The following is a 27712-nucleotide window of genomic DNA, read 5'->3' as shown; positions in this document are numbered from 1 at the left end:
TGTTAACTCCCTTTCTCTTTTTGGTAAGCTTTCTCCCCCTCCTACGCCTCCCGTGAGTGGTCGCTGAACGCAATGATACAGGAGGGTTGGTTCCCAAGTTATTATTTAGTCTCAGATATACATTTGTACGGAGACCCTTTAATGGTCCGACGTTTATTTCCACGCGTCTTCGCTGCACTGTTTCCATGTGCACGTGTAGACGCGGGTCCATTCGGAAATTATTTGGTTCTGCTAGCTCGAGAAATGAGTAAAGGAAAACTACTCCCGTCGGAGCGATTGAATGCCTTACAAGTACTTACATACCCAAAACCGTTATCGAGCCCGTTGGTTTTATAGTTAAGTAGAATGGCACTCTTAGGGATAACAAGGGATATACTTATTGTATAATGCTATGCACTACATGTTTGATACGTTGACCGTAATGTGGGATTTTTGTCGGTGAACTTACATTCAAGCGTCAGCTCGCTCGATAATTAATAACGTACGAGTGTTTTCAAAAGAATTAATCGACTGCCTGCATATGCATTCAAGAAGAAAAGCAAGGGATCGCGCTTGCAAGAGGTTGACGATTTAGTACGATTAAATATTAAATATACAAAATAAAATATTTCCAAATTATCGAAAACAATTCTTTAATTTTCATTCGATATTGCTATATATTGCTGAGTAATTGAAACATAACATTTAAATTTATAGTGTGATACTATTTGGTTGCTGCAAATGCAATGACTGAATTTATACTTGCAATTTCCATTGCCTACCGAAAGTAATATTTGTGGAGAGTAATATGTATTAATCAAAGTACTTACACTCCACCGAACTCCCTACACTTTGACCATGTAAAACATGCATGTACTTTCAATAAAAAGCTCTGTGTTATTAGATCCAAAAAAGTCCTTGAATGTATTTTATATTACGACTTTATTATTAAATTTCTTGTTTAATTTAAGCATTATTGTTTGAAGTTATTACTATAAAGAAATTGTAATATTAGGAATATTAGAATAGAAAGTCTATTCTATTGTATATTCATTTGCACGATATCAAATGTATTACCGAAACATATCTTCTCCGAAAATATATAGAATATAACGAAAAAAAGTTGAAAAACTTATATCGTAATTTATTAAGAATTGGAAACCATTTAATCATCGAATATTGAAAAGCAGAACTTTTCTAATTGTAAGTACATGATATCACAATTAAACGATTCCGCAGGCTAGAAGAAGTGATAATAAAGATCGTTCAGGTGCAATATTTTATGTACATCAATTAGTATAGATAAAGGGTGTTAATATCAATTTGCCGTGATCGAAAGAACTGGAATGGACGCGGGACGGATCGCAGGATTTCCGCAATCGCGTTCATATGCATCGGCAGCGAAGCACGGAGCCAGTGCGTGGGTGCGTGCAACGAGAATTACGCGCGCGGTTGCGTGCAACATTAACATATAGATGCGATTCGTGACGCAAGATGCATACTCCCGATGCGATGTATGCACGCCTGCATACGCGATACGAGATGCTCTTATTCCTTGCAAGAATAGCATTCGAGAAGGAGCGACGAGTATCCTCCAGCTACTAGTTTGCAACGCTTATGAACAATGAGCCCGCGATGCTAAAAACGGAATGCCCACGGCTATCGATGCTTTCTGCCCTGGCATACACCTGAACGTAATAACATGTTAGTACTTACGTTGTATCGAGCCAGCTTGCCGGTGAGTTACGATTTCACCTCGTAAATTCGTTAAAAATTCGATGGAAAACCTAGAATTGATGCTGAAAGGAAGTAGGACTATCATCGTGTCGACGTTTAACGCTTCTACGTTATTTATAACGAATCAGTATTAACGTGCAGATAAATGAAATTAACATTAAATAACTAAGTATCGAGTGAACTGCCGTCTTCTGTTTAAAAGTTCATTGCATCGTATCTCGGCATATTGTAAATATTTTTCTTATTATAATCTTTATTAGTTATATTATTTAGAGTAATTTTGTAAGATGCTATATACATGATTTTTAGTGTTACTCTTTCTCCCAACTTTCTCCCAATGTAATCTTTAATAGTTTTTATTCCATCCTTGCGCAAAGCTCTATGTATGATAAATTGTAAATGTATATGAATATGTGCAAATTTTATTAATAAAATAAATGTGTAAAAATTTTAACACATGATATTATATGTATATTATAGATAGGTTACATAGGCTACATTAAAATGTATAAAATTTTAGTACATTTACAAAATATGTATCGTCTTAATAGATACTACCTTCAAATATATAACATATATTTTATGATAAATCTAAAGTGCAATTCATATTTTATGTTTTAAGTCTCCAATAATAATTCAGCTTTAGTTAATCTAGTTATCCATTGTAACTTGCAGCATTCTTTTGACATTCCAAATAAATGACGTACGGAACGTGATACGATTAGAAATAACAGTTAATGAAATCAGAAGGCAGGAGATCAATAACATGATCGACACCGATTAGGATACTTTATCTGATTTTATTAAAATAACCGAAATTAATTGGTTTAAGGGATAAAAACAATAGACGTGTAACGCGTCAAAGAAGCATCAGTATGAAGGAAGCAGAGATAAACTTGTTGTCTGGTTTACAAGGCGAGTTAATTTACAGTTCGCTTACTGTACCGACGCGTGAACCTATTGCTTGTGCGTATTGCGTATGCGCTCGAATAAACGCCCACTAAGGGTCCTTCCATTTCAGGAAACATAGCCCTGGTACTGTTTGTACATCACATCGATTCGTTCTCTTTCCCGTTTTCTTCCTTTTCCGCAATCATGGATGCATTTTAAAGTAGCTCTGGCCGTATCCTTTCGTTACATGCCACAATAAACAACAAAATAAAAATCAAAACAAATCGAAATTCACTTTGTTAAAATGTCTACAAGTATTTTAATTCAATTTATTCTGTGTACAATTTTTCAGATATCTTACAAATTTAATCTTACTAAACCGTCTACTTTCTATTAATATGTGGATTGAATTGGAATTTGCCAATCGAATCAATTCTACTTGATGTTACGTTCATTATATTACAAGCCTATTTGTGAGAAGAATTTTACGATGCATGGTGTACATCCGTATAACGAAAAGAATGTTTCGAAGGAAATGACCTTTCGCTTTGTCAATGCTACGTACCCACGATGAGCAATCGATCTGTTTTTCGTGGACTATTAAAGCTGAACACGCATTTCGCCAAAGGGGACGTTTGACAGCATGATAAACTCATCCTGTGTCACCCTTTTACAATTTAGTTCGATAATATATATTATCGACGATACCGTGATTGCTTTCTAATAGCTGATAAATCTTGAAAGTAATTTTTAGATTTTGAAAAATTTATTTAATTAATGATTACACAATAGAGTAGGTAGGATAAAACTATCCTATTTACAAAATATTTGAATATTAGTGATATAAGTTATTCCTTAATATAAAAGAACTTTTTGTATCTCAATTAATTATTAATATATTAATATTAATAATATATCTATAATATTATTAGCATTATAGATTCTTGAAATATTGTATCACTCGGTATATGATAACTTCTATCCTAATAATTATCTTCATTATTACAGTACAGGCTTGCCGGTTGGGTCCTAAACCAAAGTTAATTACCAGCCGCCGTAGCTAATTTAAATCAAGACTAATTGACTCCTCCCTTCACCCCTGCGATTCAACTTCCATTACTCCAGGTCGCGCCTCAGCATCTAATATCATGAAACTTTCCCTAAACTTGTCTCGTTTCATCTACGCGTCGCACAAAATCCCTAGATGAATCATAATAAGGATGATTGATATATAGTAAATGATAGAATAAAAAAAGAGTATCTTATACTTATCATCCATAAGTGAATTCTAAAAAGCGTTATTAAATTTAGATTAAAATAATGTTATAGCAAATGCGTAAACAAATGTGCATGTGTTGCTAAAAATAATTGTTTTACGTGTAAATGTAAATATGTACATATAACCAATCGTATACAACTTAAAAATTCTTCAGTTATGTTACGAGTAAGAAGTTACGAACGTCTTCAACGGCAATAAATAGGTAATTCCATAATTTTTAAATGATAGAAACATATTGATTATATAAACCCGAGGAAGAAAGATTGTGGTCGCAAAGATGAAAAAGTTGGGAATCGTTCTTCTAAAATTATTATTTGTTACTTTTATTTATTTTACAATTAGATACTACTTTCTCCACAGAAGGTTTCCTCCTTTTTAATATAGCCATACGTAATATAAAACTGTATTCTATATAATAAAATCGAACTAATATCCAAGTATACAACAAAGTTCATACGTAATAAAAATGACAAATAGACATGCTTGTACTTATCTCAGGTAAAATCTAAATTAGAAAATTCGTTAGAAACTCTGATGATATGAATTTTCGAAGCAAACGATAAGAGATTTGAAACGCATACAATACCTACCGAAAAGAAGTTAGAGGTATTAGTGTCAAATGCTCGACTCGTTGCGTTGGCGCAACTTACTAGAGGGTATGATGACAAGTAAATGTCTATGTAAATTTCGTTTAAACGGTAGACTATGATTCCAGTCATTTAATTTCGTCGTGAAAGTACATCGCATTAAAAGCACCGTTTACGCTTACCCTTGCAGGGTGGGGGCGTTTCAAAAGGTAGTCGCACGAAAAACCGTAGATTCTCTACACTCTACACTGTCACGACTGGCAGGCAAGCACCCACGCGTCCATTAAAGTCCCACTCGGCCGTTGCGCGGTAAGATACTTAGGGTGCCTCGTAAGGCATGCATCGTACCACAAGACCCTTTTATAATTAAGACGTTACTTTACGACTGCGAGTATACCTCGCGTGCATCCTATATTCGAGCGCTAAAAGAAACGGGAATATTTAGAAAAAATGTAAAACTGATCTATGTTGAAAGATTTCTTTTTTACGAAATAACCCATGGTAATTTCTGCGCGTAAAACACAAACGGAATAGAAGTCCAGCATTACTCAATCTATCGTGATTTGAATATCAAATAAACGTTAACGTCTCTTGCAGAGGCAGGTCTCTGATTTCTCAATAGAAAATTGAGATTTTCCCTTCATTCTGATACATGAATCGTAAAGATGGAATAAATAAGAAAAATAAAGAAAGAGAAAAGAAAATTCAAATACTTGCGCTGGAATGGAATTCTGTATATATACCAATTAAGGCTATATTGAAGATATACATATATTTAAAATGGTTGAAAATTGATAAGAATGTCACAAGGCAGAATGAAATAGTATGAAATGAAATATATTTTGGAATAATATTTATATGCATGCATTTTTATATGTATATTGATACATATGAAAAGTCAATAAATAATAAATAATAAATAAATTATTTCGATGTTCACGTAATATCAAATATTCGAATGATCTTCCATTCTTGTAATCTGCATACTTTTCTACTCTTTTCTCCATACATCGTTTGAAACATACGAAAAGAAAGAGAACAAAAAAATGTCAAATCACGACAAAATTCACGTAACGCCTTACATAGAAATCGACATAAAGTCGTAGAGGATTGCGGTTACATCTGACTTTTGGTCTGGAACATTGGATTTAGGTGGTTTGTTCGGTGATTGCAATATACCATCGGACTCATTGCGGCGAGGAGAGCAACTGAAATCAGTTTCGAGGTGTATCTATTCGATCGATCGAATCGCTCGATCGGAAAGCGGACCTTACGGTTTGGGATACATTTGATGGCGAAGCTATTGCTCGTTCGGTTGATGCCGATTGGCACGGGTTAATCGACACAAAGGATGTCTCGTTAGTCAGGAATTAAACGGATTATGGTCTGAGGTCTCTGCCATCACGATCGATTCGTGGCATAGCAGCTAACCGGCATATCTGGTTCGCTTTCGACTCATATTCTCCATTTCGTAATTCGGTTAATTGATTCGATGGTATACTTAACGAGCTACCAACGAAATTTGTCTACTACTAGCGAACTCTTACTAAGAAACACTGCTTACTTTCGTGTTCTTTCGTAACAGAAATTACATGCGACAAGAAAATTTATGTATATGGTAATGCCATAAATTATGCTCCATATAGAAACAACATTACAGTACAAATAAATTATAACAAAAACTAATCTAATAACATCTTTTGTTCGTAAATATGAGTATTACAATTTAGAGATCTATAAAACTTGATAGAACTTGAACTTGCCCGAAATGACTAACTTTTGCTTGCGCACACTTCTTTAGGAAATATAACTGTACATCTATCATTGCCATGTATGAATTCTATAAGTATTATAAGTTATCAGATTGACCAAGCCTCCAAAATTTCCATCAATATTTCAATATTGCTGTGTAGTTGATTGCAAGCCTCTTCCTCGAGAAATATTTTACAGACGATAGTCGAAGGAATTAAGATCAAACTATCTGCCAATTTCACTATTAAAATTTATTTAACAAATTTTCATTCTATAGATCCATCAAGCCAGGAGAATTATCTCATAGGAATGCTACATGCACGGAAAATTGAAAACAGAATGAAAAGTCACGTTTGCACAAAATATCAACGTTCGAAAAGTTTCTCGGAGCGATTTGTTCTTTTTGGTATTTTGTTTTACAGAATTAAAATTTTTGAAATATCGACAGACCGGTTCGAACATGGACGAACGTGACCGTAGTTTGGTACGGGCGTAGAATTTTCATTATTTTTTACTAGATAACGCGAACCCGTCTACCAACGGAACATCGATTGAATTTCAAACGAAATTCAAATTACGTTTAATTTGGTTAGCCAACGAACGAGCAAAAGCGAAGTGGAGCGAAGCGCGTGTGTACTGGTTGCGTGTAGTTTGGATTCGTAGTTCGGGGGATTCGGTACGTTGTACGGATTCTATTATCGACCTGCAGAGAGCCTACGGTTCATTAAAACGACATGAAATTTACAAACAGAAGTTTTTGTGTTTATTTCAATCCTTTTTACAAACTCTCTGTCCTTACTTCTACATTTTTATCATCAGTCCGTTTCATGTACGCCAATCTGATGTATCTTAAATCGTCTATCTATTGCTTTAGTCTTGTTTTCGATAATATATGTACTTCATTTTAATATAGTACGCTTCTATGTCGGCTTGTATGTACTTGAAATAGGCAAGTACTTCGTGTTATAACTCATCAAATGATATCAATGATTTACAGTAAAATGTAACTTCCGTTGTCTTATGCAAATCATTAAATAGATGATCATATAAAAAACTATATTAAACAAGAGAAAAAGATATTTTTGAGTACATTGAAATAATCGGATATAGTATGTGTATATAGATTGGGGTTACCTACAAGAGATGACAATTTTTTAATTTTTTTGTATACTAAGAAAACAATTTATTAAGCTCAAATAACGATGCTGTTAATATTCTATAAATAACATTAGTCAGTGCTTTTAGAAACAATAATCGATGAACATGAAGGAAATATAGTACCTGAGGTATAATGAATTAAAGGAACGTGTAAAATTATAGCGTTTTGCTACATAAATTAAACCTAATGTTTCTTCGATCGATGCATTATTATTCTATAAAGCATATTACGCATATCCTTCGCAAAAATGATTATGGTTATGATCAGGCTAAGAGCTGTTACACTGGAACATATTCCGAAGAAAGTTAATTGCAGGACTTCAGGACGAGGACACATTGTACGGTGGCCATACCGTTTGGGATAATAGTATAGATGGATATCGTTCAGTTGGATAGAACGATTAGATAGTAAATGGATAGCTGCACCCAGAACTGTTCCCAATAATGATAATAGACCGTATTAATAAAATATGACTATTCTGATTACGTCCCATAAATCAGTTTAACAAATAAGAAACCATAGACTAACGCATAAGATTACAAAAAGGGTTCTTCGTTGAATACAGAACATATATGTACCAACGATATAATTGAAGTATCGAATTCACCTACTACACATTTATAATCCGAAAGTATAGTAAGCAATTGAAATGACTTTATACTGCTTTCTAGGTTGAGATTATGAAAATCTACCTTGAAATTTAGATATAATATGCTGAGATCGCAAAAAACATCAGAGCCTAGTAGTTAATAATATCCTCCATAAGCTTATATTGTGTATATGTGTCCATAAGTTTGTATTCGTTAAAGCTACTAGTCGATGATCAGCAAGATCGATTGGGTCCTTTGCCGATTCTCAAAAGGGACAACTGTTGCTTCTTGCCATTTAACAAGGGGATATGTTATCAATCGAGATGCAATTGAAAATCTAATGGAAATGCAAACAGAAATAAACGTGTGAAATGTAACAAAAATCTGTCTATATATGAAATGTTTTATAATTATGTATATAGAGAAAACAACACATTAGCTAAAAATATTTTGTATATTCTCGTATATAAATTCTTGTATATTATCTGTAAGCAATTTCCTATATTGTTTGTTATAGATCAATGTGGAAAATGTCGAGCCAGCACTAAAAGATTGAACCTGAACAAGTATTGCAAAAGAGATTATGGTAAGTATGTAATTAGGGTAGATTATGTGTCACTATAAATAATAATTCTAAGAATTCTTAAAATTCTGTTTAAAGTAACAAATGATACACAGATATTACCATTATTTCTTTCTCATAATATAAATATCCTCATTTCACGTGCTTATTAAAAAACAAGCAATTTTTTCAGTTTCAATAAAAAATTCTTACCAGAATATAAACAAATTCTCATATTATTTATACATTCTTTGCATCATCTATTTTCTCTCCTTTAGGCATAATGTAGCATTTAGCAAACATAATTATTTAAGTTCGCCGGTAAATTTAACAGAATTTACTGTTATCATGCTCCTTCGTGATTCATTTGCTATGTAACCAGCAGTAAAGTAACGATATTTCTTGATTTCCGGTCACAAATGAAATGACAAGTAGTATTACTGCATATGGCGTAATGTAACTTAAATTCATTGTACCACGAACGATATTGGTTTACCCGTGTACGTCAATGATGTAACCGTAAATGGAACAAATCTTTTTAATTTCTTATGTATCGTGTTAAGCAAGAGATCATAATTAACGAAATGTATAAATTAGAAAACATTATACTTTTTTAAACTTGTAAAATATGTAAATACGGTAAATCACAAAAAAGAGGTAGACCAAGAGATTACACCATATTTTTTCTTTCAGCTATTCTGGGTAGGATAACAGATAGACACAAAAAGAACGATGGCTCTCCAGCAGGAACGAGCGTGTCTGGTTCAGTTTGGATACGTTTCACCTTGAATGTTGACTTTATTTATAAAAAATCTTCAAACTCGAGGATTCGTCGTGGTGACGTGTTCCTTTACGTACACTCGGCCGACTTAGCCTGTAGATGCCCGAAGATCAAGCCAAACAGGTAAATTATTTGATACATATCTAAAGTTTGCAATGAACCAAAACTTTTATTTTAAAAAAATCCTTCAATAACATCTTAATAGGCGTATTTTCTAAAAAATATCTTAAAATAATTACCGCGAAAAAAGCATAAAATATAGTGATAAGGAACAAGTAAGTATATATGTGATGTAAACAAAATTAATGAATTAATTTTCAAAGGTTGGATTCTATACTTTCCTTACTCATACTTTTTACATCGAATTATACGACTTAATCAGATTATTATTTGAAACGATAATGATGAAGGTTCTTGCTAAAAATAGAAGCAATTTCACATACTTGATAAAATTATTACAATATAAATATCTTAATTTAAAAAGGGCTGGGATAGAATAAAATATCGATGGATCAAGAATTTACAAAAATATTTAGATAATATCATATACCGAGGCAAGTTAACCTTTTGTAAAGCTATGTGCATCCATATGTTTAATCTTTTAATTTTATTTCGTTTTACGACTATGTACTGTTGCATCGTATTAATATTTACACTATCTCACTATCCTGAATATCAAATGATCTATTTATGACGATTAAACAAAGAAAATATAACTTTCTCTGTTATACCTACTAAACAAATGAAATTTTAGTTATAAAGAGTTAGGGAATGATAAAGAATAACGAATTGATTTTTTAGTTAGACCATTGAAATTTCCAGATCGTACTTGATTCTTGGTCAAGAAAGCGATGGCGGAGGTCAAGGTGGACTGACAGTGACGCAGAGGTCGATTGTGATCGAATGGCGCGACGAGTGGCATCGTCGAATGCGACGCTTCCAGCGGAGGGCAAAATCGTGCCATTGAACTAATTTGCATCACACCAAGGAAAATTAGACGGAGAAAGATTGGGAAGATAGAGCAAGCAGCGGAGAAGAAAAAGATGGAATAAAAGAAAATGAACGAACCAGAGAGATTGAGAAACAGAAGTTAAAACTTTACTCGTATATGTACGTAGAAAAGGATGCACATTCATTTTCAAAACTGCCAATAGCTGTATGTACTCTCGCATACTTACTTCTCGAACGAAATAAAAATACTCGACGACGTCCTAAGATTAATGATAAGTAACAGAGAAACTCAAACGAAATGAAGTGCAAGTGAGAACCCAAATACACGTGAACAAGGCGTAAGTTGGTTTTATGTTGCATACAGAGACTTTTAATTTATCAAAGCTAATAAATTGTTTACGTCAAGGATCATCAATATAGAAAGAAACATCTATATAGAATAAAATGACGAACGGTTTATTTGATAACTTAATTTTATTCGTTAATGTTTTGGTTATTTTTGTTGACTTTTCTGACAAATAATTCCAAATGCACGTTAACTTACTTCTAAGAGCTTATAACTTTTGTATATTATGTTATACAATTTTTATAAATAAAGCTGTAAATTTAATAAATGTGACAGTCTCGGTGACATATTTTTTGAGTTTAGGATTTTAGTCGGCATGTTCTAAAATTTGCTATATCTGGTCTATATAGAAATATGTAAATGTTTCTCACATCTTTGAGAGATAGTAGGTAAATATATATACGCATCTCTGTATGTATTTTTTATAACTTTTCAAATAATTTGGGTGATAAAACATATGAAGTATGTATATCTAATTAGAGATTTCTATTATTTTACAATGTATTGTAGAATATGCAACAATTTTCTAGAAATTTGGAAAAATTATGTATACATATATTGCACATTTAAAACAACATTTCTCACATGCATTTCATCCAACCAAAAATGCAATATTTTGTATTAAATTAGACTTAGTTAGACATTTATATCGATATATGTATACATTTTCTATGAATTTATAGTTTATATTTCTTTTCTATTCAATTTATATCATAAACCAGAAGAAATTGAGATCGCACTACAACTTACAATAAAGGAAAGTTACGTTTTACAAATTATAACGCATAAATTGATTTTTTACTACGCTACGTTACAATTTGAATATCAGACAACGTATATACTTTATCTTTCTTAAAACCTAACGTTTTTAGTCCCAAATTTAACATTTTGCTCAAAGTGTGCGAAACAAATCGATAAGAATGTTGTATGCCGTTAAATGTATTAATAAAATGAATCAAATGTGCAGTATTGGGTAGTAAATTAGAATTATATGCATATCAGTCGTAACCACCATTTCGTACAAATATGTCATTTTTATATTTTGTTATATGTAATACAGATACACTACGAATTCGAAGAATATGCGATATTGACACGCGTAATCAAAAGAATAATAATACGGTATAATGATTTTATTAGTAAATTCGTAATACTTTCATTTTTTCTTTTACTTTAATTAAAGATGTGTCAAAAAATAGAAAGAACGCATTCATTTCATGCAATTGGGAAATCTGTTTATTAATTAATAAACTATATATATACATAAGTAACAAAAACTTGTTTCTCTAATTCTTAGGATATGTATAATCTAACTAAAATCAAAGTTTCTATCATCTTTTCTTAGCTTATAAATACACATATATGAGTACGTATAGCTATACAACAGATATGTGCTATAGTACATTCTATTGTACCTTGTATTTCTATAATACGCAAATTACGTAAAGTAAATTATTATACAAACACAATATATTCAATTAAATAACAATACACAATATTATTATATGTGTAATTTATATAATAATTGGAAATATACACAATATTTGTGCACAAACACTGCCTGCAGTTTGCCGGTATTTATATACGAGAATTTAGATAAACAAGTTTTTACTACCTTATTTTCCTTTTATTTGATGACATGTATGTATACATATTATAAATTCTGTTGAGTTTTATTATTGACAAAAATGTGGACACATGGTGTTTTGCCCAAAAGATTCTTTATGTCATGTACATCAAACTCTTTGGGTTTACGAATCGTTCCTGCAAAGCGATATTTCATCTCTCTTATTGCAGTTATACCACCAATTAGGCTAACAATAAGATTTTACAAAGTTGTACATTGTACGTGGTCTTTTCCCCGCTCTCAGACTTCCCATTTTTCTCATATAGTATAACCTTCTTTTTTAATTTATTTATTCTTCTCTCATTCGGTTATCACAAATCGATCACATTTATAAAGATATACGCGTACGTTGAATGTAGATTTTCTTGTACATTTTCTATATAAATTATTAAGATTCTTTTCTAGTTGATATTATTATTAGTATTATTATTGGTAGCAGTAGTGATAATAATAGTAGTAACGATTATCGAAGAAGTATAGAGGCTAAGCTCGAAATGTGTGGAAATAACTATTCATCGAATGATCGGTTACTGCCTGCTGCAAAAACAATTATCGTAGCTTCAAATGTTACGATGATTAAAATTAACCTTGTTGTCGTCATAAAATTTGACAAGACATAAAGGGAAACGGTATTTACTTAATTAACGTATATTTAATACGCTTTAATATGAAATTTCGTACAAAAGGGTATGTGTATATTAGTAATGAGAAATTTCCTTTTACAATTTTACATAACACGAACATAATCAATTGTTCTTCCGAATTTTAAGACTTGTTTTCCCTGCATGTTATTCGTGTATACTTCGACAATAAAAAATAACCAAACTGTGGAAACTTTACAAATGGAATGGGAAACTTTATCGTTAAGTGGAATTAATTATAACAACATTCACATATACAGGTACATTAAATAAAATGATTTATGATAATTGTCCTGCTTAACAAATAAGTTCCTAACAGTGACAGGCACGTACATCTTATAATTTTCCCTTAAAAGTTTTTTAAATCAGCTATATCGAACAAATTTATTTGTAATATTTGACAATTAATTTTCTTATCAACATCTTTTAAATAAAGAACAAATATTTTCAATTGTTTCCGAAACTATGATTTCATTTATATTAGCTTATATATGTATAGGATGCTGGATATTCATCCTTTCTTAAATTCGAAACTAAAAGTTTCACCTAATTAACAACTTTTCAATTAATTGCAAGCTTAATGTTTAGCAAAATTTATTTTACCAAGCATTTCTATGCATTTTTATTGTCATACATATCAAAATTAAAATTTTGATAGCGAATATAATATATGTATTACTTTTAAGACATTCTGTATGTACTTGTTTTTTTCAATATTTATACTTGTTAGCGTTTTCTATTTCAAGTCGAGAAAATTCTCTTTACAAAAGATCTCTATCGATCAATCAACTTTGATTAGTTTATAATATTCACGGCTATAAAAATTCCGTCTCGTAAAACGGAACGTACGATTCATCATTTTTAAACATGAAAACGTTGAAAGCGTAAAAAGAAAATTTACTTCCAAAATATTAGAGAGAAATTCTTCATTAGTTATTATTAAAACCAATCGAAGCAAAACATCCGTAACATAATTTAGAATAAAATATCAATTTAAAAAATTTGTGAAAATAACTCTGACTTGTAATAACAATACCTTGCCTCCTCGATTGGAGAACGATTAAGCATCGTTTTATATATCAAAATCAACGATGCATCAATGTACTTACGATATTAATGAATACCGAACGCTGCATGTGTTCATGTGATCGTAATAGCGAACTTATATAAAACCGACCTACTCTAAATCTTCGTTTATGTGACCCTTTTTACGAGGCTTGATACGTAGAGAAATATTTTTCTAATCACTTGTTTTTTAATTACTTAATCACTTAAAATGTATTTTCATTCTGATAGAAAGTATCACAAACGAAAAAAAATGTTTTCTATTTGTTTTCCTTAATAAATATTATCTTATACCTATATCTGAAAGAAACTGGATTATTCTCCTAAATTTATTATAAATTTCTATTATAAAAAAAACTAAAAAAGAGTCACGTAAATAAGAATTAAGGTAACGAACACGACTAATAATATTCGATTGAAATAACACTGTTCGACATCAACGGCAAGAGAATTTTTCTAAGAGAATCATACTTTAATTATTGTAATCTCATTGTTCGCGAGACGTTACTTCGAAGATTCACTGTTTCCGTCGCCTATGCTATAATTACGTGTATAAAATGTACCAACGTAAAATAGCTTTAGTATAAGTAAAGAATATATCAGCTATTCACAAAATTAGTACATATATTTGAGTGTTAGAAAGAAAGGATATACGTACAGGATGATGTATTACATTACAAGGAAGATCGATCGATCGATGTGGCTTATTATAATATCTCGATCAAATTGCTAAAGACGTCACGGCCGATCGAATTTTGTAATATTATGAGGCATAGTATAAACGCATATTTAATTCTGTTCTATCACTTCGAAATGATTTGAACACATCTTCCAGTCCTTTTATAAGAGACTTAGAAATTAGAATGATGTAACACCTTGATTTTTTGCATTCTGAAAACTATCCTTACACGTTAAGATGATTTAATACTTCGCGTAACTATTTCGTAGCAACAAATAATTAGGTTTATTAAGACGTTTTTATAAAGATGCAACATCGATTGATAACAAAAATTTGTTCTTTATATACATACATATATAGATATATTTGTAAGGCAGATTGCAAAAAATTAACAGTTGAGAACTAACGATCATTCGGTGTCATTACACAAAGTAATTACAGCATATGTAGAAGTAAGAGGATCTTATTGTTAGTTCCGTTGTTCAATTTCCCTCGAGCGTGTTAAAAGCAAAAACTGCACCGTTTAGTTAAGAATGATTCGCGCGATAGTATTGTAGATGGAAGAATACCGATTACAGGTCCGAGATTTTACGAAATTCTTGACCAGTTGTATGTATATCGTAGAATATACACGATATCACAATAAGTGTGCTATTTATACCTCTACATTATTAATCGATTACTGTTGTACCACGATTACGATTTAGATTCGATTAAATTATTAAGTGTATCGTTGTGTATTGTGGTGTAATAAATGTGATTAGTTGTATGAATAATAAATACAATGCATAAGGAAGATATAGACCTGTTGTATTGATTTATTTCTACCTTTCCTATTCATTCATATATTTATGTAATAATGCCCACAAATTTCCCAAAATAAATCTATAAACTCCATACATAGATTTCGTTTCCCCTATGAATAAAAGAAAATGCCATATCCATAAACCAGTCCTATACATCGGTATTGGCCATACACAGACACATCTTTATTGAAAGCAAATTGGCTTGACCTCTCACATAACGTTTGTATACATTGAAATGTTTCATATCTACTACTATTCCTATATATTATACATTATAATAGTTCTCGAATCAAGAGAATATGAATCAGTACGTTTGGGATCTTTCGAAAAAGTAGTCATAATTTATAATCATAAATCATAGAGAACAAACATAATACTCTAATCGCAATTTAATCGCTGAGAGTCGAGAATAAAATTATTGATCCTTATTTCATTGAAAAATCCTAATCAAAGCAAACTAAGTAATCTAAATTTCTACAGCATTGGAAAAGAAATGCTGTTAGGAATTCGAATGCATACTTGGATCAATCACAGATTAAATTGGTTAGCTCTTATGAAACATGTTGACAAAATTTGTGAAAAATAGAGAACTGATTATTGTTCAATATATATACATACATATGTATATTTATCTATGAATGACGATGAAAATCGACTTGAAGTAACAGATATTCACTAAGATTACATATCCGGAAGTATAATAATTGAATACACTTTAGATAAGCTTCTACAAATTTTTCTTTAAAATATATTTTTTCACCATTTCTTCTGTTTTAATGATAATAAGACCTTTTCGATAAATCTTATTAGATTTGTCTTTCCATTCTACTGAAAAATCGGCAAAGAAGCTAAGAAAAAAAAATTGTAAGATTCCATCAAATTAAAACAACCAAGAGTGACCTTAAAAACTTTAGAAAAAATAACCTATCTGAGGATAATAATTTAATAATAATTTATATATTTATAGTATTTATATATGTATACATATATAATTTATATTATGTTATAGTATGTTATCATTATATATGTATAATAAATTAAGCATCGTAATTTAATTTAATTTAATTTAATTAATGGTTTAATATAATAATATAATTGATATAGCAAAATAATTTTTCAAGTTATTTTTTATGTATCATTTAGATAGAATAAATCAATCAATTAATGTTACAATATCCTTTAAACTAATCAGTATTCAATCTAAATACGTTAATACTTTTTTATGGTAAATGCAACGATACATTAATTGATATAACGTATGTATAAAAAAATGTATAGTTCCATTTGCAAGAATAGAAGTAATTTTTAAATATTGAAAATACTATCCACTTTCGGAGTGGACAATTACACTAAATCTAAGATCGTACATCATCCGAAATCGTTTAATTTTACCGATTGAAATTCTATATCGTTTTCTACCGTATCAGGGCTGTAACTTTCCCAGTTGCAAAGGAGGCTGTATACATCACTTGTATATATACACTCCTCGTCAAAGAGATAGCCCAGGTGTGCTATCTTTAATTTCTCAATGACGCGTGCAAAGTTTTTCGTCTGTAACGTATATTATTATGTAACGTATTATGAGCTCGGAATATGCGGTTCGTTGAAAATAATTAAAAATATTATGAGGTTTAGTGTGTAACAAAAAAAATTGTTTTATTTTAAGAACGAAATGATAACACACTCTGTTAATATGTTTAGAAATTGCTCAGTAGTTCATCAAGATGTAGATCTATCAACGAGTAAAGATCACAGTACAATATTATATAAATTTGTAAGTATGTGGGGCGCGGAAAAAGATTGAACGAGTCTGAAAAAAAACAAATTCTTGAACTAAAACAGCAATAGTTATCAGTAGCAAAAATATCGAAAGTAATAAGAAGTCTTAAAGTAATACACAATTTCTTAAAAAATGTTGAAGATTATGGCAAAGAGAAAAGTACTGGTCGGCTGTCATCGTTATCCGATCGTGATAAGTGAGCAATTTTGCGTGTAGCTTCCAACTCGCAGTTAACAACAAAGCGAATGCTGGAAAAATCTAATGTTAGTGCCAGTGTTTCAAGTGTTCGTCGAGTTCCACTAGCCTGCAAAGATATTAAGAGGATAAAATTGAAAAAGAAACATTCGTTAACAACGAAACACAAAGTAGAACGTTTACTCTTTGCAAAAGAAAGAATGCATTGGGAAAAGAAATGGAGAAGGGTACTTGCTGTTATTTCTTTATTCAGAGGTAAGATCACAATAGTTATTATTTTATTCTTTGGATAAATCTATCACACCATTCTGAGCCAAAAAAACCTTTATTGCACTTTCTTACATGGACTAGGGATAAAAACAAAAGAACATCTTAAACCTATCGATTAAATCTATCGATTATATCTAGAACTATCTTCTAGTTACTATTTCTTGTAACTAACGCATCTGTATATGGATGGCGAGCACGAACTCACGTTGTCATTTTCAACAGTACTATTTTCAGACGAAAAAGATTCCACTTGGATGGTCCTGATGGTTTCCAATATTATTTTCATGACATAAGAAAAGAGGCAATGTCAGCAATTCGACGACAAATGGGAGGAGGCAGCGTGATAGTTTGGGTCGGCATCGGTTATTTCGGCAAGACAAGTACAAGTTCATCGATGGGAGAATGAATAGTGTCCGATACATAAATTTAATCAAAGAACAAATAAATAATCATGCAGAACGCATTTCTGGACCTGATTACATCTTTCAACAAGATAGTGTATCTGTACTCACATCAAGATTGGTCCAATCTTATTTTAATAAAAATAATATATCTATTTTGCAGTAGCCTGCACGCTCCCCGGACCTTAATATTATTGAAAATTGCTGGGCAGAACCTTTTCACGCGTATACGCGAATGAAAAGCAGTATCAACACGTACAAGAACTAAAAAATGCAATTGTACGCGAATGGGATACGTTAAGTCAAAATTATATGCAGAAACTATATAAATCGATAGCAAATCGTACGATAGAAGTAACAGAAAATAAAGGGGGATGTATCTATTATTAAATAAGTATATATGTTTGATAAGTAATTATTGTTAGTTACAATTTATGTTGATTATTATTTTCTTATTGTACATGTGCTATCATTTCGTTCTTAAAATAAAACGACTTTTTTTGTTACACACTGAACTTCATAATATTTTTAATTATTTTCAACGAACAGCATATTCCGAGCTCATAATGTTTTGATATTATACGTTACAGACGAAAAACTTCGCACGCGTCATTGAGAAATTAAAGATAGCACACCTGGGCTATCTCTTTGACGAGGAGTGTATTTGTACATCAACAAAACAGGATTTTAAATAAAATTTTAAATAAAAATACATAATAAAATATTAATGAAAGAACTATATGGAGCTATTCGTTTAAATTTGTTACAAGCACCTTTTCGATTGCTAAGCGAAATGATAAATAACATGTATCTAACGTCAACAAAGAAAAGCGCGTTTGTACTTAAGAGAAAAGTGAAATTGTAGAAAGATAAACATTTCTATTGGGTTGGCAACTAAGTGATTGCGGATTTTGTCATTAGGTGGTAATTTTTATTTTGTGTTTATACTTCTGATTCGAATTATAAGTCAGCCTTTGGTCTAATTTAGAAACACAAATACAACTTAATTAGTAATTGCATAATATTGTAATAAGTAATTCTCATAATTTCATTTTAATTATTTTATATGTATTTTTTATTTTCTATTTTTGGTCATGTTCAGATATTATTTTAAATTTCTCTTACGTTTTATACTAACTCCAATACAAACTACGATACAATTGTTATTCTTACGTATTATATACGTATATGCACATGTAATGATTTAAAACTAGCGCTAATTTGAAAATGGCACTTTTTAATTTTAAATCGACCCAATAGGTGACGCTCTAAACGAAGAAATGTGATTTATCTCAAATTGCGATTTAAATATTTATTTCGCAGAAATAAAAAAGTGAAGCGAACAACTATTAACAAAAAATATACAATAATCTTAAAACCATGTTTTTACCTTTGCGTATAACTCATGCTCTTGCCGTAAGTTTTATATAACATAATACTGTATAGCCTAATTCCTAGTGTCATAACCTCTTTCATAATCTTATATAATTTTGTTTATTTATATAAATTTACCGCATATTTTACAGTAATACAATACATTTAAAATGATGTCATGAAATTAGTTTTCCTTATCTTTACTTGTTTAAAGTAACTACTTAAAAATATAAAAGGATTTTAATAACCAATGTCAAATAATTTTAAGTTTTATTTATGCTATTGATACTATTCTTATTATGAAAAATATATTATTATCCATATGCACATATCAATTTATATGGTCCAAATTTTTTCAAATACTTCATTATCATTTAATAAATATTTTACATTATATTTCGGAATCCTAATTTATGATCAAACTAAAATTAACTTTGATAAAATGTTTTCCTTTTTCTTCTGAAAATAAAAACATTCTGTGAAACAAGTAGGTAATATAATTTTTTTCATTGTTTTAAACATTGTATTTTAAATACTTCACAGATCACAAAGTATAGTTATCTGACATCTAATAAATACTTTTGAATAATTTGTATTATTTATTTACTTTTTTTGGCTAAACAGAATTGCAAGAACACTAGAGGATTATATACTTCGACCATTCGCATCTCAGATCAGTTATTTATTGTATGTATTATTATATAAATACAAAATTAATGAATGTTTTACACCGATGTTAATTCATTTTATATTAAATAGCATAGAGATAGTGAAGTTGATAATCCAAGTATACCATTTGAATTCAATGAAGCAAACAAGAAACGCATCGCAGCTCTTTTAAAAATTTATCCTGAAGGTCATAAACGTGGTGCGATGATACCTCTGTTAGATCTGGCTCAACGTCAACATGGATGGTTACCTATTTCTGCTATGCACAAAGTAGCGGAAATATTAGATGTTCCTCACATGCGAGTCTATGAAGTTGCAACATTTTATACGATGTTCAATAGAAGACCAATGGGAAAATATCATGTACAAATTTGTACCTGTACTCCATGTTGGTTACGAGATTCCGATTCCATTGTGGAAGCTGTAATTAAAGCTACAAATTGTAAAGTTGGAGAAATGTCTGCAGATAAGCTATTTACTATTTCTGAAGTAGAATGTCTTGGTGCTTGTGCTAATGCGCCAATGTTTCAAGTTAATGATGATTACTATGTAAGTATAATTTTAAAAAATATTTCATAGCCCCAACTAGATAATCCTAATTTGATTTTAAATCCAGGATACGCCTTAAAATAAATTGAACGTCCATAAAATAAATATAAGTAATATCAGTATCTCTTACAGGAAGATTTAACACCTGAAAGTGCTACAGCTATAATAAATGCATTTAAAAAAGGTGAAAGACCGCCACCAGGACCACAAAATTCTCCTAGATTTGCAGCAGATCCATCATCTGGTTTAACATCATTGACATCACCACCACCAGGACCTGGATTTGGTGTTAGATCAGATTTATAATTTACCGTATATATAAATAATACATTGTATAATCTGTAAGGGATTTAGTACTGATTGAATGTATAAATAGATTACCTAATATATTATTTAAAAAATATGTATAAGATTTAATCAATTGTATCTTATCATCATCTAGCGATGAAACGATAAAACTAATTGATATGTGACAATTAAGAAAAATTAATTTGTTGACTTCTAGACAGAATTCTTGAATTTTTGAAGGTTCAAATAAAAATTTGGAACCTAAAGAATTAATTGAGACTAGTTTTATTTAAATATTCTTCCTGGCTTCTAAATTATAAGTAAGTTAAAAATCGTTCAATCGGTGGGCTAAAAGCGGATTTTAAAGGTAACTGACTGAAGTTGGCACGACACACATCTGAAGTCCGTCACATTATAAATTGCATTTTCTTGATTCTATCTGATTCTATCAAATAATTTAAATTCATAAATACAAAGTTTAATACTAACCTTGAATTTTATCATTATTGTTAATTTATTATTATTAATTTGTCCTGACTAAGTTCATTTTCTTAGTAAGTGAAAATTAAAATAAGTTTCGATATTATAATAATAGTATAATGGTCATATACGATCATTTCAGCTTTAAAAAAAAGTACGGTGAGAATTAAAGAATGACGTTTATGAAAGATCAAAGATCGAAAGGTACGGTCGACGAGCAACTACAAACCTTCATTGAGCGAGAAAGTAAAAATCAACAATTTCAGGTTAGTTTACAAATGAATATTTCTCTTTTAAGTCATTTTAATGTTCCGTACAATAATTTTTAATTAATATAATTCCGGAATTAGGAATATTGAAAGTAATATCTATTATCAAACATTAGAAAGTAAAGAATAAGCAGGATACTCATTGATTTTTATATTGTATGTAACAATAGTTGTTTTTTTTTGCACTGAGTATAAAATTATATCCAAAATAACATCTTTCAACAGTATGTTAATTTTATGTGTTAAGTATTGAAATTAGTTAGTTGATTTATAAATACAAAAATATTTTGAAAAGAAATTGCAATATATTATTGCAAATATATGTAAAGGTAATCTTTTTATTTTCAGAGACTGACACTTAACTTAACTGATATTTGCTGGCAACTCTGTATTGGAACACCTGGTAGTTCCTTGAGTTCAACTAATCGAAGTTGTATTGTAAATTGTGTAGAGAGGTTTATCGATACAAGTAACTTTATTGCATATAGATTGAGAAATACAGTTTTAACTAATCCTGCAGAAGTGGACATGCAATAAATTATTTCATGATTAAGACATTTTCATAGTTAATTGAGCAAAAATATTGTTACTATTTATGATACATAACATTTTGTAAACAACATTTTATACAATTTATGTAAAAAAAATGTTTTCAAGTCTTCGTGGATTTGTGAACCGGCATAGACGAAAGTTTATATTGGGAGGTATCGTAGTTAGTGGTGTTATTTTTGTCAGATATACAGCACGTAGACTTCGAGAATGGCAAGAGAAAGAAATAAAAGATATGCTAGACAGATCAAAGCGACGTCAATATTTTGAATGTAATGAAAGAACATGCAGTCAGATGATAATGTCTCTTACATTAACTTTAAAAGATTCTATAATAAAAGTTTTGGATACTAATGCTGTTGTAGATAAGCTTAGAAACGGTTGTCCTGATAAAGTAACATGTTGGAATGAATTAAAAGTTTTAGCAATTGCTAGATCTGCCTTAGTAGTTTATTCGTATGCCATGTTAGCAACTTTAATAAGAATACAATTTAATGTAATGGGCGGTCATGTATACAAGGATATTCAGAATTCTAATGGTACAACAATAGAAAATGTTGTACAAACAAAATATATGTCACTTTCAAGTCACTTTATATACAAAGGAATTAAAAAATTGGGTTTACTCATAAAAGACAAGGTGGCAGAAATAACAGCATCAATTTGTTTGAAAGAAGAATTGACTTTAAGAGACATAGAAGAAATATACTGGGCTTTAACATCTTCTCTTTCTGCAGACAGTTCAAAAGACCCTGTAAACAATCTTGCTGAATATATGCTATTATCAAATTGCGAAGAAGAACAAACACCTATATTATTAAAATTATTCAATGAAACATTGGATCTTCTAGAAAGTGAAGAAGTACAAAATTTAACACAGAGTAGTATTAGAAGCGGATTTAGTTTGCTAGTGGACCACATTTCTGCATTCTTTATTGCTTCTCCTATAGTAGAAAATGGTAAAACTATTCAGAATGGTGTTTCAGTACCAGGAACATCGAGTCAAACTAGCATAAATACAAAATATGATTCAAATGCGTTTATAAATATTAATAAGGTATCCATGCCAATGGCTAAAATAATACCAATTATAAATGGACAAGTACCAGATAAACCAACATTAAAAGATTTTCAAAGCGATTTGTTACAACGTCTTATAACAAATAACGAACTTAAGACACTTGGAGCAAATATTTATGAGGCATTTAGTTTCTAAAATTAACCACTAAGATATTCATACTGTACACAGAGCACTATATGTACGATATACGAAAATATAGTATAATGAATTGCATTTGATAAAAGTAGCTATAAATACTTCTTTAAACACAAATAATTTTTATTTCAAACAAAATTATGGAATGAATAACATAGTAAAAGGTTTTAAAAGGGTCTCAGCACTTTAGTGTTTAACTATATATTTAAAATGTATCATGAGATTCTTATTATTACACATATACACTATAAAAATAGAATTATAAAGATATTTTGAACTATTTCATTACAATATATAATGTTCTTAAGAAATATGTTTTACTTTTTCACAGATACTTTTTTTTATATCATTTTTTTTTTATACTATCTTTTAGACACAACAAAAATGAACACTTCCATGTAAATGATTTAATATTGCAATAAATGTAACGACATTTTTAGACTAATAATTTATTAATATTTAATTTCAATAAAGGTGGAAGAAAGCAGTTGTTCATTTAAAAATTTATATTTAAGAATATAATGCATGGCGTATAATATTCTCAAGCACATTACTTTTAAAATGCACTTAGAGCGATTGCGCGCGCAATTTATAGAAAAGATTCTAGAATTCGACTTTTTGATATATAGTACAGGGTTATTCGTTTAACTCGGAACCCGCGCTCGTAAGAACATATGATAGTGGCCAATTTCTAGAAAATAATCGTTAACAAATTTTGAAATATGACATAGAAGAATGTTTAATACGTTAAAAATGAAAATTACCTAATTACGAAGACCTCGATGTTTATATGAATGTGAAAATTTTCATTGTAATTCGCTAATAATTTTGGCGCTTGAACACAATTTTAAGTAAAAAAAAATTGCGTTCTAATTACATTTCAGGTAAGCATAATTCAAGGTATCAGTTATTAAAAGAAAACAATCGAATTACGTGTGGGAAAGAACCGGGTGCGCTTGCTTGCTTGGAAGCTTCGGGAGCGCGCAGAAACATAAAATCGTCGAGCGAAAACGCAAGGCTCGCTTTCTCAGCGATCGTCTTCTCCTTATTGTGACGTCAAATTTAAAGTCCTTCGTCGGCGACCAAACCGCTATATGTTCTAGATGCTTCTAGTAACAGCTCATAGATGGCGAGCGACATTTGATTATAGTAGTAAACGTACATGTTACACTATTGTTACTCATATGTTCTCACGAGCGCCGGTTTCGAGATAAGTGAATAACCACGTACATACTAAGGATATTAAGGACACGAGATCCTGCGATGCTACGTGAAACGACTTCATTGCGACCATATTAGTTTTAGCACTCGCAACACTCAACACTTTGCACTAGTGGACACAATGACAAAACGTGCGAGAGTAAAAGGGAGTACGGGAGGGTGAAGTAGACCAGTCGAACGATAGTGGCGCTACATATTGAAGATACAATAAGGCTACGATCATATCCATTGTCAGTTTCACAAATCATTTTACATTAGATGTATGTAGATAGAAGCTTTTAACATTATAACTTTTAAAAATTTTAATACTTTCTGTATCATAATCAACTGGTACGATGTGGAAATTAGTAGCTCGTGGTATTCGTGAAACTCTGGAACGACGTGCATGTCGTACAAACGTTTATTGTCAAACGCCTCAAGAATCGAATACAAAAAATGAGGCTAAAGCCAATTTGACGTGTAATCATAAATTGTTACTACCATCTTTTCCTGTTTTTAATAAAGAATTTTGTGCATCAACGAAAGCTAGTGGTACAAAAGACAAGGATCATGATTCCAAATGGAATACAAAATACACTTGGTCAGAAGCTATAGGATGGGTAAATTGCGCCCTTCTGCTTGTTTTTCTTATCTATAATCCTTTCATCTAATATATTCTTTTAGAAAAACTTAAAACTCTTTTAAAATTATATATTCCACTTTGTGATATATTTTACATTTAGATCTTTGCTGAATATATATATTTAGCTTTGTTTTCATTTCTCTCTTTCTTTATCGATATTCTTTATATTAAATTAGAATTAAGTCTAAACTTTCATAAAAATCGCATTCAAAATTTCAAATTGGATTATATTTTAGTAAATATGCTTTTCTTATAACATTTAATTTATTATGTTAATAGCAATAATTAAATTACTTTTATTTTCTAAATAAATAATATAGTAATTTTTTTAATAGACAAGTGTATTAGCTGTTGGATGGGTGGTATGCCAAACATTATGTCTTCGCAGAAGGCTCTTTGAAAAAGAAAAAGTTGATTCCTTAAAAAACAAACTATTACAAGCTCCAGAAGTACATACTTCTTATTTAGTTGATCAAGTATTAAATTTAAAACCAAAACACATTTTACCTATTATTAATTGTATCGCCAATAATAAAATAGATGCTCAAGAAAACAATGAAGCAGAATGGAAATCAGAAAAGCCATTTGGACCTATCACCATTGAAGAGGTGACAATGTTATTCTGCAGACATTATAATTAATGACAAAACAATTTATAATAGAGAGCAGATAACATTCTTCAATTAACGTAATATTTATATTTAAACATTATATCATATATTGTAATTCTTAATGGTCTATATATTTATTTCATACAAATTTATAATAAAACTTTAATTTGCTTAATGTTATATATATATATATCTAATGAGATTTCATTATGGTTCCAGTACTTTACTAAGGTTCCTTTGAATATTTATAATTAGTGGTTTAGTAAATAATTTTAATTTTAAATATTCAATTATAAATCATTGTTTAATAATATAATATGCAAAATTATAAGAACGCAAAACATAACGGATATAAGGCTTTGACAAATTTTTTGTTACATCTCCTTTCCAAAACATATTCTTATTCACTTAATATTGAAATTTTATTCTAAAAGTAACAAACTGTCATAAATTTTATTTGCCATGACTATAATTTTATTTCATATACATTACAAGACTATACAAAAGCAAAATATAATTTTGATTATTTCAGAATTATCTGTTTTCAGCTTTTTCTATCTTGATTATAAACTTATCTAAAATTTAAAAAAAATCTTTTTAAAATAGTTTTTTATTCTTATATACATTTTATATATTATACATTTATTACATTATATACATTTTCAGGCTTTAAAAGAAGCTACCAAAGAATTTGCTAATACTCATAAATTAACTGTGGCTGAATTCGAACTTCAATACGGCTTGAAAGCTTTAGAAGAGAGACGTTATAAAGATGCTATAAAACATTTTACTGCTGGTGCAAGTTTATCATCTGCTGCTAGTATGTTCAATTTAGGACTGTGTCATGAATTAGGACTTGGAACATTGGTTGATCACACCCAGGTATAATATGTTAAAAGTATACATATTTTAGTATGGAAATTATAAGTTGTTACATAAAGAATGCAAAATTCTACATCTTATTAAATTTTATATTTTTTTTTTTTTAGGCTGCCAAACATTATAACGATGCAGCAGAACAAGGTCATGCAGATGCTATATATAATTTAGGAGTTTTTTATGCTCAAGGCAGAGGTGATTTTACAGTAGATATTGATAGAGCTCGAAGTTATTTTATTAAAGCAGCAAAGTTAGGACAAAGACAAGCGCAACATGCGCTAGATTTAGAGAAACATTATTACCAAGTTAAACGAAAAGAAATTAATACAATTCTTTCGAATGAGCGTACAAATATCTTACAGCATATGCAAAATAATGAGGATATGAATCATATTCTTAGAAAGCTAATTAATTATAATAATGTATTATATACACAGTCAGAAGCAGAATTTTTAGAAGATTCTGATCATAAGCAAACCATGGTAAAATGTATGAATTGTATAGAATTAGTTTTCAATATTTTTAGGTTAAGTAAACGAAATATAATACCTGTCTCTGTGGAGTCAAATAATTGTAATGTGACATGTTAGAAATTTGTAGCAAAATTATTAAAAGTAAAACTGAAATGTAATGTTTCGTATATTTGAGATTATGCTATATACATTTTTTTTATAACATTTACGTCAATTATATTATGAATTATCAAGATAAAAAATAAAAATATTAATTGACTAATTGTATAACGAGATCTATTCAGGATATACAGTATTTTTAAAAAAATATTTATTTAGTAGAACATCCTGCCAAGAGTTGTTTTAAGAAATTCATGAAATAAAATTTGTGATCTGGAAGTATTGTAATACATATAAAAGTATTTTTATGTATGCCATTTATATTATATAAACTC

The 27712-nt window shown here is 30.1% G+C and overlaps 5 protein-coding genes across 6 annotated transcripts in view; all 5 read left to right on the top strand.

Annotated features, from left to right (window-relative positions):
• LOC122573161 (netrin-B-like) overlaps positions 1-15426 on the top strand; it is a 111860-nt gene extending 96434 nt beyond the window's left edge. The window contains exons 5-7 of the mRNA XM_043739206.1: positions 8492-8560; positions 9230-9440; positions 10140-15426. Of these exons, the coding sequence (XP_043595141.1) occupies positions 8492-8560; positions 9230-9440; positions 10140-10284 (425 nt within the window). The 3' untranslated portion in view covers positions 10285-15426. The remainder of the gene's footprint in view (positions 1-8491; positions 8561-9229; positions 9441-10139) is intronic.
• Positions 15427-19324: 3898 nt separating this feature from the next.
• Positions 19325-21073, top strand: LOC122574206 (NADH dehydrogenase [ubiquinone] flavoprotein 2, mitochondrial). 2 transcript variants are annotated; one of them, XM_043741507.1, is made up of 4 exons: positions 19325-19494; positions 20077-20139; positions 20212-20670; positions 20791-21073. In XM_043741507.1, the coding sequence occupies exons 1-4, from the start codon at positions 19459-19461 to the stop codon at positions 20974-20976; spliced, it is 744 nt and encodes a 247-aa protein (XP_043597442.1). In that variant the 5' UTR covers positions 19325-19458; the 3' UTR covers positions 20977-21073. The 2 variants fall into 2 exon arrangements, with proteins under 2 accessions (XP_043597442.1, XP_043597450.1); XM_043741515.1 differs by having other exon boundaries at positions 19327-19494; positions 20803-21073.
• Positions 21074-21219: 146 nt separating this feature from the next.
• On the top strand, positions 21220-22260 carry LOC122574240 (mitochondrial import inner membrane translocase subunit Tim8 A-like). Its single transcript, XM_043741600.1, has 3 exons — positions 21220-21512; positions 21581-21704; positions 22056-22260. Exons 2-3 carry the CDS (start codon positions 21612-21614, stop codon positions 22242-22244), a joined length of 282 nt encoding a protein of 93 aa, XP_043597535.1. The 5' UTR covers positions 21220-21512; positions 21581-21611; the 3' UTR covers positions 22245-22260.
• Positions 22261-22353: 93 nt separating this feature from the next.
• Positions 22354-23571, top strand: LOC122574164 (peroxisomal biogenesis factor 3). The gene has a single exon (XM_043741412.1). The coding sequence runs from the start codon at positions 22354-22356 to the stop codon at positions 23470-23472; it is 1119 nt and encodes a 372-aa protein (XP_043597347.1). The 3' UTR covers positions 23473-23571.
• A 131-nt stretch (positions 23572-23702) lies between these two features.
• Positions 23703-27452, top strand: LOC122574159. Its single transcript, XM_043741401.1, has 4 exons — positions 23703-25292; positions 25651-25923; positions 26593-26808; positions 26916-27452. Exons 1-4 carry the CDS (start codon positions 25029-25031, stop codon positions 27393-27395), a joined length of 1233 nt encoding a protein of 410 aa, XP_043597336.1. The 5' UTR covers positions 23703-25028; the 3' UTR covers positions 27396-27452.
• Positions 27453-27712: the final 260 nt, after the last annotated feature.

The sequence above is a fragment of the Bombus pyrosoma genome, linkage group LG2 (assembly GCF_014825855.1).
Source record: "Bombus pyrosoma isolate SC7728 linkage group LG2, ASM1482585v1, whole genome shotgun sequence".
NCBI classification, from domain to species: Eukaryota; Metazoa; Arthropoda; class Insecta; order Hymenoptera; family Apidae; genus Bombus; species Bombus pyrosoma.
This window is presented reverse-complemented; position numbering and strand designations above follow the sequence as displayed.

Coding starts and splice junctions, on each gene's coding strand:
- LOC122574206 (XM_043741507.1), top strand. CDS start 19,459: ATGTTTTTACCTTTGCGTATAACTCATGCTCTTGCC. Junction 19,495..20,076: donor GTATAACTCATGCTCTTGCC/GTAAGTTTTATA, acceptor TTGGCTAAACAG/AATTGCAAGAACACTAGAGG. Junction 20,140..20,211: donor TCTCAGATCAGTTATTTATT/GTATGTATTATT, acceptor TATATTAAATAG/CATAGAGATAGTGAAGTTGA.
- LOC122574240 (XM_043741600.1), top strand. CDS start 21,612: ATGACGTTTATGAAAGATCAAAGATCGAAAGGTACGGTCGACGAGCAA. Junction 21,705..22,055: donor GTAAAAATCAACAATTTCAG/GTTAGTTTACAA, acceptor TTTTATTTTCAG/AGACTGACACTTAACTTAAC.
- LOC122574164 (XM_043741412.1), top strand. CDS start 22,354: ATGTTTTCAAGTCTTCGTGGATTTGTGAACCGGCATAGACGAAAGTTT.
- LOC122574159 (XM_043741401.1), top strand. CDS start 25,029: ATGTGGAAATTAGTAGCTCGTGGTATTCGTGAAACTCTGGAACGACGT. Junction 25,293..25,650: donor GGTCAGAAGCTATAGGATGG/GTAAATTGCGCC, acceptor TTTTTTTAATAG/ACAAGTGTATTAGCTGTTGG. Junction 26,809..26,915: donor CATTGGTTGATCACACCCAG/GTATAATATGTT, acceptor TTTTTTTTTTAG/GCTGCCAAACATTATAACGA.